Here is a 14,530-nt window from a genome sequence, read left to right as displayed (position 1 = left end):
ACTTTGGGAAAGGGCTGAAGCTGCTGTCTCTCCGCTTGACCTAACCCATCCGGGAGGAGCTGCTTGGTACTGTGATCACATTTACTCTCGCTGTAGACCAACTCGGGAACTGTTGCGATCAAAATGCTGGGTCAGCAGCTCGCATGCAGAGACAGACACATTTCTTATCACACGCACACCATCAGGAGATTAGCCCATATTTTCCCATGTAAGGACTGCAGCCTTCTCCCTTTCCTTCCAATACTCCTTCTTCGCTGTCTTTCCCCCCTCTCCTCTCCTGCTCTTTCCTCCTCTCCGTCCCCGGCTTCACCGCCCCTTGCACCCCGCACTGAGCGGCCGAGCCCGGCGACGCCGCAGCGCTCCCCGCCCCCGCACCAGCTCGGCCCCGGGACCACCGCTCCGGCCCCGGACCCGAGAATCCCCCGTGGCAGCGCAGGGCGGGCTCGGGAAGCGGGACCCACCCCCGCAGCGACCCCGCGGGCCGGGACCACCGCCCCGCCCCGCCCCGTGAGGGCTCGGGGGCGCCCCCGCTCTCCCGCTCGCCGCTGCCGCCGCCGCCCGGCCCCTCGCCCCCGGCCCCGGCCGCGGCCCCGCAACTGCGCCGAGCGCGGCGGGTCCCGCCCGGGGAGGCGGTGGCGGGGAAGGGGGAGGAGAGGCGGCGGAGAGCGCTGCCTCCCGACGAACCGAGCGGGGGGAGAGAGGAACGCGCGGAGGAAAGGACGGGCCGGGCTGGGGAGGGTCCCGCTCCCGGTCCCGCCCGCCTGGAGCACCCGCGTCGCCTCCGCGCCGGGACCGCGGTAGAGTCGCTCGGGGCGGCCACCGCCCGCCGGCCCCGCGCCCATGTGCTCCCGGCAGCCGCGGCGGGAGCCTCCACGCCCGGCGTGTCCGTAAGTAGCCCTTCGCTCCCCGGCACCGCGCCTGCCCCCATCCTGGCACTCCTGGACCCTTCGCCGCTACTGCTCCTGCCAGACACCGCCTCTCCCGCACTCCATGCGCGGCTGAATCCCCTGCCCCTCACGGACCCCCTGCACCCCCTTCTCTTCTCTAACCCCTGCCCTCCGTCGCTCCCGGTACGTTCATGAGTCCGGATCCTCCAGCCTTCAGAACGTCCTTTCCCTCCCCGACCCCTCCCCACCCTGCACTGCCACATCCCCTGCATCCGCGGACCCTCTTTCTCTCCTGCCTTCCCTTTCCCTGCTCTGACACCCAGCCTGGCCGCATCCTTGCCCGTTGCACCGGACCCTCTAGGTTCCCTTCCCTGTTCGGATTCCCAGCCCTCTCATCCTCTTGTCTTCCCGAATCCTTCCTCTCCCGGGCCCCCGTCTTTCCCCTATCTCCCTGCCACCCCGGACCGCTTTTCCTTCCCGGCCCCGCAGCTTCCCGGCTCTCCGTCCTCTTGGGTACTGGGATTCCCCACACTCTCGGCACCTCTGCCTTTCCAGCCCGTCCCCGGCTGCATCAACTTTCCCTCCCGTTCTGCTCCTGTTGGACCCCCTGTCCCCACAATCCTTTCTCCTCCCGCGTCTCTCGGATCCCCTGTCCCTCCCAGGTCCCCTGCACCCCGCCCGGCACTCCCCCACCGTGCCGGCTCCGCGGGCGCTGCGCCCGCTCGCCCGCCGCTTTTCCCTGGCATCACCCCGGCGAGTTTTGGTTCCCGGCCGCCGCCTTCCCTCGGGGGAAGCCGTATCTCTCGGCCGCCCCCTCCTACCCCTGGAGGGCGGGGAGCGGGGTTTCGGGGCCGGAGGGGTGAGCCCGCCTCCCGGGAGAGCGCCCAGGCTGTGAGCTGGCAGGCTCCAGGGAGCCTAAGCTGCTGCCCCGCTGGAGCCGCAGGATTTGCGGGGTCATACCCTGGGACTCTCCATGTTGTCCCCTATTTCCAGACGTACCTCCTGCTGCGATTCAGGGAATGATCTCCCCTAAGTGCTGTGACCCACTTTGGCTTAGACTTTTGGTGCCACGCCAAGACACAGACAGAACCTTCTCTAGGTGATGCTTCTGAAGAAATGGTGTCCCCCCCATGCCTCTCTGGCAAGTTTTTATCCCCAGGGGGTTTTGGCAGTTTGCAGGCTGAAAGATATTTCTGTGGATAGGTTACGGGTAGACAGGTGAACTCTTCTTCAGTAGCAGTATAGGCCTTTTTAATATTACAGAAGAGACTTCCTTTTCTTAGTGTTTTAAAAGTAAACAAAACTTTTGTGTAGTGCACATGGCTAGTTTCACGTACAGACTTTCTCTAAGTTCCCTCCTTGTGCTGAAGTAGTGTTCATTTTATTGCCTTTTCATGAATTGGATTCACTGATTGGCGTCTAATCACGCTCAGAAGAAAAAGCCCCTGTAAATAGCTATCAGAATTAATTTGGCAGCAACTGTGAGAAATGATCATAAATTTACAAATGCAGTTAGAATAATGATCCAACATGAATTTAACAAGAAATACACCCGCAGCCTCTGGGAACAGCATGTAGGTTTCTGTGTCAGTCAAATGCACTTGGGCACACGGATACTGAGCTGAGAGGCTGGGAGCTGTCTGAGAAGGATACAAAGGGGTTATGGCCCCTGGATTTGAGCTGGGAAGAGCTGGGCTGAATGCAAGCAGGAATATTAAGAGAGACTTCTGTGTTTTAACTGTGTGCTCTTGAGGTTGTGTAGGGGTGAATCCAAAAGATGTGGCAATGTCTTCACTTACCAGAAGATCACCTGGAGTTTGGGTTCCTGGCACTTTGGGACATCAAGTAATAAAAGGCTCCTTTTGTGCAGGGATGCCAAGCAACTTGGAGTGCTGGGAAAAATGTCATCTCATATCACTTCTTTTGGGGATGTGTTAATAAATTTTACCTGTATCTCAAGAGTCTGAGCTTGAAATGCCTTAGCTGCTGTGGGTGGTTTTGCACTGAAGCTGCAGGACCATCTATAAAGTGAGGTACGTTCTTGAGGCATTGTAGGAGGAAGGTCTAGCCAACTAAGGATAAGAAAAACCTTATCTGTTTTTTCTATCAGTACTGGAAAGATCGGGACTTAGAGTGGAGAAAAGTGAGGCAAGTACACAGGAGACCCCTGAAGGTGGCTGCAGAGCATTCCTGGATGTGCACAGCAGCCTGTTCCAGCTGGGCTGCTGGCTGCCACCATCACACTGACCACAGAAGCTGGTGTCACTGAGAGCGATTGTAGGGTCTGCTTGCAAGGGTGGGACAGAAAAGTGACATATCTGATTCAGAAGTCTTCTAGGAAGGAAAAACATTCTGGCAGACAAATATTCTTTTCTAATGTCAGTGTTACTGAACTTGTATTTTCCTCCTTTTTTGTGTTTTGTTATTTAATTAGGGACCTTTGACTTCATGATGGGAGGAAATATCCCCCTGGCTCTCAGGATCCGAGCTTCTCCCAGTGTGAGGATTTGTCAAGGCTGAGAGATTCCGGATTATCCATAAAGCGCCTCTAAAATACACAGTTACTTTTGTGTCTTCCCATCTTGAGGGATCGTGGAGCAGATACAAAGATGGCCTCCAGCCTCACCTGTGCTGGCATCGTCTGGGCCTTCCTCTCCTTCCTCTGCGCTGCTGCCTCCTGTGTTGGCTTCTTCATGCCCTACTGGCTCTTGGGGTCCCAGCTGGAGAAGTCTGTTTCCTTCGGCACTTTCCGGAGGTGTTCCTACCCGGTGCGGGATGAGAGCCGCCAGATGACCGTGATGGTGGAGCAGTGTGGCCGCTATGCCTCCTTCCAGGCCATCCCGAGCGCCGAGTGGAGGATCTGCACCGTGGTGACGGGCCTGGGCTGCGGGCTGCTGCTCCTGGTGGCCCTGACAGCGCTCATGGGCTGCTGCGTGTCCGAGCTCATCTCCAGGACTGTGGGCAGGGTGGCAGGAGGCATCCAGTTCCTGGGGGGTAAGTGCTCTTGTGGTGAGGGGATGGGGATGTCCAGGCTGTCTGTTTGCTCGTGTGGAGACTCTTCAGGTGCTTTGGGAAGAGAAGGGGGTGATTCAAACTTTCTCCTAGAAGGGAGACCACTTGGCTCCCTCAAGGGCTGAGCTGCTTGTGTAGCTGCCTGAATGTGGCCCAAAGACACAGTGGCCTGTGGTCTCTTGTGCTCAAGTCCCTGTCTGGTCATTGTGTGACCTTTGAGAGCTGCGTGGCAAGTCGACTCCTGTGGGCCAGCATCTTCTCAGCAGTTTTGTGGATTGTAGTCTCCAGCACAGCATAGCTGAGTTGGAGGTACCTGGAGAAGCATGTGGGCTACAGATCCACATGAAGCATTGTGGTTTGGCAGAGGAGAGGCTGTGTTGTGTGAGAGCAACCTCTCTTTCTCCTTTTTACCTCTATTACTGGCAGAGCTCCCTCCAACTCTGCTCTCTGCAGCTGCACGTATCTGGCAACAAGCTTTGGCCCAGGTTTGAAGTGTGGACTGTTTATCCCTTGTGGAGGTGGCCCACCATCTCCTGGGAGGAGCCCTGCTGGGCTGGCTGACCCATGCCGCCTGCTGATGGTGCCACAGGTTTGTTGGCTCCATGGGCTAGACAGTGTGTGGGAGAATTACCTCCGCTCCTTTTTCCAACTTGTAATTGTGTGGCGTCTTTGTAACTGTAAGAGTATTTGAAGGGTATGAGCCAATAAGTAAGATCCACAAGCATGCTTTTTACAGGGCACTTTTCCCAGTAAATCATCACCCTCTTGTCATCGGTGACATGTGGATCAGTGGCACTCACTTTTGCCTGATGCAAGCGCTCCACCACACACACGCACTTGCCCCCATAAGGTAACGTGTTTCTCTGAGCTTTGGGTGCTGAAGCAGTGCAGGTGCCAGCCTTTTTGGGTGCCCTGGCTCATGCCCCAAAGGATTGGACTGTAGTGAAACTCCTGTTTCTCTCCCCTCCAAACAGGCTCTTGCCCTGCAAGGGCAGTCTGGTTACATACTGCGACTGCAGCTTATAAGGAAGCACAAGACAAAAACTCCACTATCTGTCCAGCTTGGTGAGGACAGCTGAGGCTGGGAGAGGGCCCTGTGCCAAGCTTTCAGCCAGACGACACCAGTGTAACTCCCTCCTGGCCACAGGAAGTCTTGTCTCCAAATTTTTGAGTAGTTTCTGCACTTTGGAGCAAGCTGACCCTATCACTTCACCCTTCCCTCAGCTTTGTGACCCACAGGCATTCCCATGTTTAATCTGTCTGACAATTTGAAAGTGCAGCAGCTGCTGGAGAGTTAACTCTGCTGGGAGCTGTGGTTGGGCTGCTCCATTATACAGTTCCAGCCAGGCAGTTGGGGGTGGAGGAGGTTCTCAGTTCGGTGACAATCTGCAAGCCCGCTTTGTCTGACTATTTTCACTTAGAGCCGTCACAGGATTTAACCACCCCCTCTTTCCAACTGCTGTCTCGGCTCATCTGGTTTTAATTTGCATTTGGCCCTTTTCTCGTGACCACGCTCCCCCGTGTGCCTGTGGAGCAGGGCTGGCAGGCCAGCTCACAGCTGTTTGCCTACAGCCACCCCAGCAAACACAGCAGCTCCAGCAGTAGGCGTGCACCCTTCTCTGAGGCAGGATGGTGGCTCCTGGGGAAGGAGGTGAGAGGTTCCTTCAGAGCACACCATGGCAAACCTCTTGTGCTTGTCCAAGCTGACCAGGCAGCATCCCATCCTGCCTGGAAGGGCATGAGCAGCTAGTGCTTGTTCTCAGTAGGTGGCAGTTCAAAGAAACGTGAACCTGTGATATGAAATGAAAATTGCCAACAACTTTGCTTACAGTTCAGAAATTAGTTACGCAGCATGTCTAATTTTCCCCTCTACTGGCTTTTATGGTTGTCTCGCGTTTCATTCAGCACTGCTGGAAGTGTGTAAGAAAAGACCAAAGTGAGGACTGTCATTTCTTAACCTGCTTAAAACCTACCTGTGGGGGCACAAGGGAGAGGCCAGGTGGTGAAAGCCAGTAATATGGATAAACTGAAGGGACATATTAGGGTAAAGAGGAGTTTCTTAATCCCTCATCAGATGCTTAGCTGCTATAAATCAGTGTAGGTTAATTGTTTAAATAACATGACTACATTTACTCAGATGTCTAACTTAGGCCCTATAATTATTATCTTGTTTTATGTCAAGATAGCCGTGAGCTGTTCACCTTATTTACAAACAGGGAATGCCAGCTCTTTGTTCCCTGTAATGCAGTTGTAGGTGTAGTTGTATACCATGATGTGGGCTTTGACTGTGGCTTGGTGGCAGTGCAGTTGTCATTTTAGTTGGTCTCCACATAGACATCTAATCAAATAAAACCCTTATAAATGTTGGGGTTTTTTTTTGTTTTTGGTTTTTTTTTTTGTTTTTGTTTTTGTTTTTTTTTTATAAATTGTGAAGTAGAACTCCCACCTAGCTTTATATAAGGAAAAGCCTAGGAAAATAAGCAGCCACTGAGTGATGCTATTAATTCATCCTCTGTGTTAGACAGGGAGGTGGATAAACGGTTTCACTTTCTTTTTGTTTGAGGCATCTGCACCCATACCCTGCTTGTGCTCTTGTTCCAATGGCAGAGGATGAGTGTTGGAATAAACCATATTTCTCTTGAAGTTAGAAACCAGCATAAAGACAGGTTCAGTGTAGCTAGTTTATGGCTTTACTTGTGCTCCTTTTGTTTAGGATCCAAGTAAGTTTCTCAACATGATTTAAAAACACAGACTTGAGGAGGAGATAAGCCAACAAATAATGGATTATTATGGGGGCCCAAGAGCAGAGAAGATGTACAAGCCACTGAAGCTGTAGTGAGCCAAAGCTAAAACTTAGTCCAACACTAGAAGCATTTTTACTGCTATGAAGACGTGGCAGAGAAGTTTGCTTACCAGAGGTGGTAGGCAAGCAGCCTGATCCTTTTCTTCTAGCGCTGTGAAGGAGGAATAACTCCAAGTAGGTCAGTGGAATAACACCTGTAAAAAAGTAGTGCAGCTTGTGTTAGCTAAATGGTGCCAAGGTTTTATAGCTGGGATTTCCCCAAGTTGCATGTGGCAGCTCAAGGGAGTGAATTATTCATGAGTCCTTTTACCATAAATCTGCTCTTCTGATAAAAGTTGAATGGCAGAACCTGCAAGAAATTGCAGATCTAGGCAGAGTCAGAAGGGCTCTTTGGATATTGCTTGTTCCTATGTATTTAGTCTGTATTTGCTATTTCAGATGATCCTGGCTACAGAGTATACATGCATTTTAAGGTGACTTTGGGATGAAACATGCCAAGTTTCTGTTCCTACTAGAAAGATTGCATTGTAGACTTCTCCCCCCATTTGTAGTTGTGGGAGCCGCTTCCTTTCCCATACATGATCATGTGGCAGCTCTGTAGCCATTACAGCAACTGCTTGCATGAAAAATGACACTTTTAGCTTTTTCTAAGACAATTTGGTGGTGGGTGACAAGAAATGTCCAACTCCCCAAGGCTAGCTAGCCTTTGCTGCAGTGGATGCCAGTCCACAGCTGGAAAACCGCTGCTGTGGTCTCTCAGACCATGCTTCCTGGACGTCTCTCTTGGACTGCTTCGAAGAAATGACAGCTGAGGTGGAAGTTATGCTGTCTGTAACCTCTTGAGGGCACAGTCATGTAGATGGATACAGTCTTCACTGATAACATTAAGTACAGTGTTTCCAGCTGGTTTCCTTTGTGTGTTTGGAAGGCTGAGGCATATATAGTGTAGCTAGAACAGATTGTAAGGATGTAGCTTTGACCATAACTATTGAGGATATGACAGCAGGGAGTGAAGTTTAACAAATCTATTGCAAATTGGAGTCTGTAATTATTGATCTTCTTTTCATTGTGCCATGGCAAGTCAATTCCGCTTAAATGGAGGAACTAGAAATTTAAAGGTAGGTAGCTCAGATATGACATACTAATTTGGTGAATAGTTTCACTCTCTAAATGCAGAGCAATGATTTTAAGAACATAGCAATATTTTTAAGAACATAATGAACTTAAAGGTTAGCCAGTTTTATGAGAGGCAGTGGATCAAAAGGCACAAGTACTGCAAGGATGGTCAATTTAAAAAGCATTACGCTGGCAAGATGAAGCTTTTCATTAAAGTGGTCAGCACGTGGGAATGAAAACTTCACTAGCTCAGAACTCCCTTTTGCTGGGTAGAACAGCTAAACCAAGCTCAGGGTATGGATCTGTGGGAACAAAGCATGGAATAATCTGAGACACCTCTTTGAACCTGACACTATGACCCTGATTCTGAGTGCCTTGTGAGAAGTGAAGCCTTTCCATGATTATGGGGTAGCCATGTGGCTGTCAGCACCTGGCATGTTTACTGTCATCTGTAGTATTCATTGATTGCACTCTAACGAAGCACAAGTTTTGCTACTCCTTTCATTAAATGAACAAAGTTTTTAGCAGCATCTACTCTTCCTCTCATTTTTTCTCTGTCTTATTTCCCTTGTGTCTCATGGAAGTGCTGAAACTCCTGAAACTATGGTCCTTCAAATTGTTGGTTAAAAAGTCTGGAGATCTCTTGGAGCAGGGGGTGGTGAAAGATGCGTTTTTCATTTGAGAAAAAGGGGACACAGTTCCTAACAACTTCTGATTTTGTCTCAGAAAATAAAATGTGGCCTTATGAAAAATGCTCTCAGGAGTACCTGAAATTGCTGGAGAATCCTTCTCCAAGTGTTGTGTGCCAACAGAGGCCATCATAGTTTCCATCACCCATAAGGTGCTCAGGGCAGGTGTTTGCTGGGTGCAGAGGAATATGGACTGATCCCTCAAGATGAGGAGAATGTAGAGTGTGAGGTGATGTTTTGGTTCTGTGTTGACTGTGATGAAATCTCAGAGAAAACGTTTGCAATTTTGGGCTAAAGATTCTAAGGAGACAGGTCCAAACAAAATCTGCAAAGTTAATGGCAAACTAATGGCCAAATCTGACTTTGCAGGTGAGATGATACTGAAGTGTAAGGGATGAGGAGGAAAGAACACTAGGTCGTGGCCTTGTGGGGTCATGAAAAGAAGCTCTTCCTCAAAGGATTTGCTTGGGGAAACAGTTAAAACAATAAGAAGAAGCTTTTGGGAGAGATGGAGTCACTGAAACAAAGTTGTATTTCAAGAAGCGTGGCTGGCAGTTAAAGACAGCTCTGGAGTTCAAGTGGAACAAAACAGTCTTGGTTCTGAGGCTGGCTAAGAAAGGGGCTCTGGGGAGAGTAGTTCCAGTTGACTACAGGAACCAGAAACCTCTGGGAAAGGTTTTTGTGCAGCTGGAGGAAAAGGCCCTGACCAGTAACCATTATTTCGTCTGACAGCTCAAGTGAGGCTTTCTGCTTTCTGCCTGGAGGACTCAGATCAGCATAATTTGCTCCCTATAGGGAGAAAATGTAACTGAGAAAAGCCTTGTGGGAACAGAGAAGATCTGAGATGGTCAAGGGACTTCTGTCAAGAAAACAGTGACCCCACACTCTTTTGTGATTCCCCCAAGCAATTCCATCCTTTCCCCCGTATATATACTCTTGCCATCTCTTCCTGCAATTCGCACCTGAAATAAAACAAACATAAAAAAAAAAAAGGCAAAAATGTCCTGTTCTTTCATTCTCTTCAGCTTAAAAATATTTTTTGAAAGGCTAACTTTTGGGGAGGAGGCAAAGCAGGGTCATTGCTTCTGTCACACGCTTCTTGACCTACAAGTTAGCTGTTTGGGGCTGTTTGTCACACCTTCCTTTTGTTTGATGCAAAACTTCAGTGACTTTGCTGTGCTCCTGTAAACACATGATGGGGCAATCCTCATCCTAGACAAAGACCAGCTACAGGCTGGGTATGATTCCAGCATATGTGTGCACATTTAGACAGTGCAAGAGAGGCAAATGAAAGGACAAGAAGCCTCACCAAGGTAACAGAAGAAGAGAAAATAAAAGTGACACTGTTAAAAGTTGCTAGTGAGTGATTGTGTGTCATGTCATAGTCTCATTGATTCAGCAATAATAAAGTCAGCAGAGAACATTGTGACTGCTTAGTCTGAGGTCTGCAACAGCATGGGTCATAGGGCAGGGACAGCCTTCATATAATTTCAGTTTGAACTAGAATGTATCGCTGAGAAAAAAAAAACTTCTGGTCTGAATTTAATTAAGTTTGAGAAAAGCCTGATCTCCATAAGTTATTCCTGTGGTGAATTACTCTGACTGCTTTTCTTCCAGATCATTAATGCAAATGTTAAAAATGTAGCACCAAGAATATATCATTGCGAAATTATGCTTTCTCAAGGAATATTTTGTCTTTTTTTTTCTTTTAAGATCCGACACTTAGGTTGCTTTTAATCCATTTAAGCTGTGCTTTGTTGTGGTTTCTTTACCAGAACAACCTGTATGGAAGCTGCTTTGTAGCTGGTGTGTTTCACACTAGTTCTTTCTCCAGTTTTCTTTAGCAATCTACCAAAGGATTAAATGCAGTGTATAGTTTTGCAGCTTCATCCCTTTTCAGCTAGACTTTGACTTGCTAAACTGAATCCTCTGACTGCTTATGCCAATGTTCAATCTTTGCTTCTCAGCACTACAAGGCATCTTCACATACCGCGGCACAGCATAGAGTCAAATTCTTGGATTTATATTTGGAGTCCAGAATAAGTAAGGCAGGGAAGTTCAGGACAAGGGAATTTGGACAGTGAAATTATCTTAAAGATTCTGTAGCATATGTTTTATTGAAGATAAGCCAGCTCTCTCTCTCTGCTGTGTTCAGATAGGAGTTAAAATATGAGACAAATTTGGGATTGAAGCCTGAATGTAATATATGAACCAATGCAATGTATGCCCTCTTTCAGTTTATAAAGGACATTATGTAGATTCCTACTCTCTTAATTAGGTAGGGACTTGCATTACTTGAATCTTTCCTGAATGCATGGGCCATCAGGTCTGACTGATAAGGAATCCAGCTAGCAGGTACTTACCTGAAAGAGGTAATGAAAGGTGCAGACTTAGATTCTGTATATTTTCAAGAGATTATACTGTTTTGCATGGTTGCCTTCACCTTGGTCTCAGAAGTTCCTGCTGCTGCCTTGCTAAAGGCTGCTGCCCTGACAGATCTAACAGCACAGGTTTTTGTGAGATTTTCCCTAGAGTCCCACTGAAGGAAACCTGGTTAACAAAGTTTGCAATTTAAGCTGGTTAGCAATTAAGGAGCAGTAGTAAACATTACTGGTCCTAAGGTGCAGAATCAGTAGCTCTGAGGAGGCCATCCCTGCCAGCAAGGTCACAAGCACTAGAGCAGGCAAGGGGCTGTAAGGCTGCTGAAACAGAGGGGATGTAACTTGAAGACAAATGATGTGGAGAGTAGCCTTCATACTTAGCTGTCTTAGTTTGTTAATTCTGTTCTCAACTACTTCAGATAACTCTTCTTGTGTTACAAAATCTTCCTTAAAAAAGCATCAGGGCCCTTACAGGCTGCACATTTTTGTGTGTCCTTTGAAGTCAGTGACACTTAGTACAAATTACATCACTATTTCTATTCTAGGATTATTGGATTTGACATTAGTCTAAAACAGGTGTGGTTCTCATGATGACTTTCTTGTTGAAGAGCTACCCCACTGAATTAACTTGTTTATACTGAATTGTTTTGAATACATATTCATTTTGGTTTTTTAAAAAACTACATTAATCCTAATATAAATTTTGACTAAATACAGAGGAAGAAAAAGCCCCATGCAGAGTTTCAGCCTGGAGCAAATTCTGCAAGTAAGATTTTAGGTGTTTTGGAACCACATTTAAAATGGAAATTCTGATGTATTAAAAAAAAAAAAGATATTGAGAAACTACTGGGAAGAATCTCTTTACTTCTCTTGTTGTCTTAATGTTGAATATAAAAGTGATATTTTGAATATTGCTTCAGCTGTGTTGCGTTTAAGCAGAATTTTGCATTAAGAACAGAATTTTTGATCTAAAGAAGTCCCACGGTGCTGTTTTATTTATCTGTAGAATGAAGTTCAGTCTTCCTGCTTTTTTATTAGAAAGAAACAATGGTGCTCAGCACTTCTGTGACACTTTTAATTTCAAAAGGTTTTGCTTGTGTAACCTAATGAAACTTCAGAAAATGTGAGGCAGGGGACCAAATAATTTATTTTGGTGGTGTGGAGTCAGAGTAAATTCAGATGTACCTCTTTTCAGGTCCTTTACATTGGTGTTGATTAGAGAAGAACCTGGATTAGAGTTAGCAATTTTGTTTCTGCATTGAAAGATCTGGCTTATTTTGCTTCCTGAGATATTTCAATGGATATTTGAATATTGCTGGCAACTGCATTTAGGCATCAAAATGTTTCAATATTTTCCAGTGCGAGTGAAGTCATAGGGCCTACAGACAGGACAGAATTGTTCCCAATGGTGTAGTTTCCAGGATTTTGTCCAGTCTGGTGTTAAATGTTTATGTAATTTGTATTTTTTTTCTTATTTCTCTTAGGAAACTCAGCTTACCATGCATACCACACATGGAATTTTTTTTTCATAGTATTCAACCTGTATTTTCTTTTCCTTGCTCACATCCTTTTATTTCTCCAATACACATTTTTGCCTTCTAAGAACTTTGGCTTCACAAACTAAAATAAGGCAGTTTTCAAACTCCATCATTTCAAGGAAGTGAGGAGTAGAACTCAAGAGCAGCCAGTGTATTGATTCCATGCAGTGAGCAATTAGGAAGGAATGTGGTGTAATTAATAAACACAGGGTGTATTTGTACAAGCAAAACTGCAACCACAGCTGCTTAGCTTGTGGTGACCATCATGTTGGCTGGCTTCCTGCTCAAGGATTTCCTTTGGCTCTGTGGAACACCTTTGTTGACTTCAGTGATGTTAAGCTTTTTATGCTGCGCAAGTGTGAGGTCCTAAGTGACATTCAGATCATATGAAGAGGGCCTTAAGTCACAGAGAACCAAGAAAGGATCCTTGCCTTGTTTTTGGGATGACTCTGCCACCACAAGACATCACAGGACAGAGGGGCAATATTGCATTTGACAGATCACTTCTAGAAGCTGTCCTGCATCTTCTCAGGCATGAAAAATTTGGCATGGTCACTGCACCCTGACAATGCTGCTGATAAGGCTGATTCACTGGGCTTGATTAGATCTCCTCTTTTGTTTGTTCCACTGTCAGTCCCCTGATGTCACAGGTACATCTGAGAACAGAGGCAGACTTTTTCCCCCCTCCAGACTGGCTTTTCCTTAGAGCCTGACCTGTTGAAATCAGCAGCAGCATTCCGCAGTGGAGCCCAGGGGAAGAGAGGATCTGGAGCTCAGTGCTGTTGCTACTTGTTGTGACTAGAGGGATTGGGAGGAGGTTGCTGCTGTGTGACAGTGCAGAGACCTCCCTGCGATACCAGATTCTACCTAATTCCCCAGGTATAGAATATTAATTGCATCAGGACTAACACCTTAGCACAAAACTCTTTCTTGAGAGGATTGCTGTAACATGAGCTGAGTCCACATTTTCTTGCATAAGCCTGATAAGCACCAATCTTTCATGAGGACTGACCACTTTGAATTGATTTTCAGTACAGTTCTTTACTAGGAGAACAGACTTTTATGTAATCTTGGCAGTAGTTTGTAGGAATATGAAGAAAAATTATAATGAACGAAAACCTGAACAATAACTGATTAGAAATCATTGTTATTTTGTCTTGTAGCAGAATCCAAAGAGCTTCAGAGAGAATTAAGCAGATATCCTAGGTTGACAAGCAAGTGAGTTTTTCAGGAAGTTGTAGCTAAACCAATACAGAAAATACAGAATTCTGATAAACATAGCATAGTTTCTATATTAATGTAAAGATCTGGCCCTTTTTTTTGTAAGCTGACAGTTCAGTTGTCTTGCATTGTTTCCCAATAAAGATGCCTTTGTAATATAAATTTGTATTGTTAATTTGAGAAGAACAGTTTTCTAATAAATGCAAAGTGAGAAAGTATTGAGATAAAGCCATGAATGGTCAATCTGGAATAACAAGCTGCTTCTGAAATACAGCACCTTGTGAAAGGATATGAAACCTGCTAACATAGAAATGGCCTTAAAACTTCTGAGGAGTGCACTGCCTGACTTCTTCACAAGTCCAGGGTTTTGTCCAAGTCTGCAGACAAATGAAAGCCTATTTATGAATACTTTTAGATTTTTTTTAAATTGAGAGCAAACTTGATATTCATAGCATCACAAGTCATTCAGGTCAGGCACAATACAGCTGAATGCCAGTCACTGAGAATGGTTACTAGGATGTACTAAAAAGTGCTTTGTGTTGGGGAATTTATAGAAACCAGGGTAGAGTGATGTTGAGGGACCTTTTGAGTGTATCTGTGAGAGGAAATGTATTTGTTTCAAAATTTGCGCTGACTTGGCCCAGGTGCTGTTACATGACTATGAGCTTTGAATGTCATTTGGAGATTAGTACAATCTGTCTGGCAAATTTGTACAGACATTCCCAGGTGTACCATGTTGGTTCTGTTATGGTTGTTGTTATAATGCATTAAACTCTTGAAATCCTTTGTGATAGGGGAAAAGGCAGAGGCAGGTGCTGCTCCAAAAAAGTCCTCACTGAAACAAAGTCAAATGGGGAAATTAGGGAGATTTGGGTTAATTTTA

At 46.6% G+C, this 14,530-nt stretch overlaps 1 protein-coding gene across 1 annotated transcript in view; it reads left to right on the top strand.

Annotated features, from left to right (window-relative positions):
• Nucleotides 1-785: 785 nt before the first annotated feature.
• Nucleotides 786-14,530, top strand: part of LHFPL6 (LHFPL tetraspan subfamily member 6) — a 135,393-nt gene continuing 121,648 nt past the window's right edge. The window contains exons 1-2 of the mRNA XM_054271745.1: nucleotides 786-887; nucleotides 3,322-3,881. Of these exons, the coding sequence (XP_054127720.1) occupies nucleotides 3,497-3,881 (385 nt within the window). The 5' untranslated portion in view covers nucleotides 786-887; nucleotides 3,322-3,496. The remainder of the gene's footprint in view (nucleotides 888-3,321; nucleotides 3,882-14,530) is intronic.

The sequence above is a fragment of the Melozone crissalis genome, unplaced genomic scaffold (assembly GCF_028551555.1).
Source record: "Melozone crissalis strain CALT ecotype California unplaced genomic scaffold, PUWL_Pcris_2 ptg000013l_1, whole genome shotgun sequence".
NCBI lineage: Eukaryota > Metazoa > Chordata > Aves > Passeriformes > Passerellidae > Melozone > Melozone crissalis.
The sequence above is the reverse complement of the archived record's forward strand: the minus strand, read 5'-3'. Positions and strand labels throughout refer to the sequence as shown.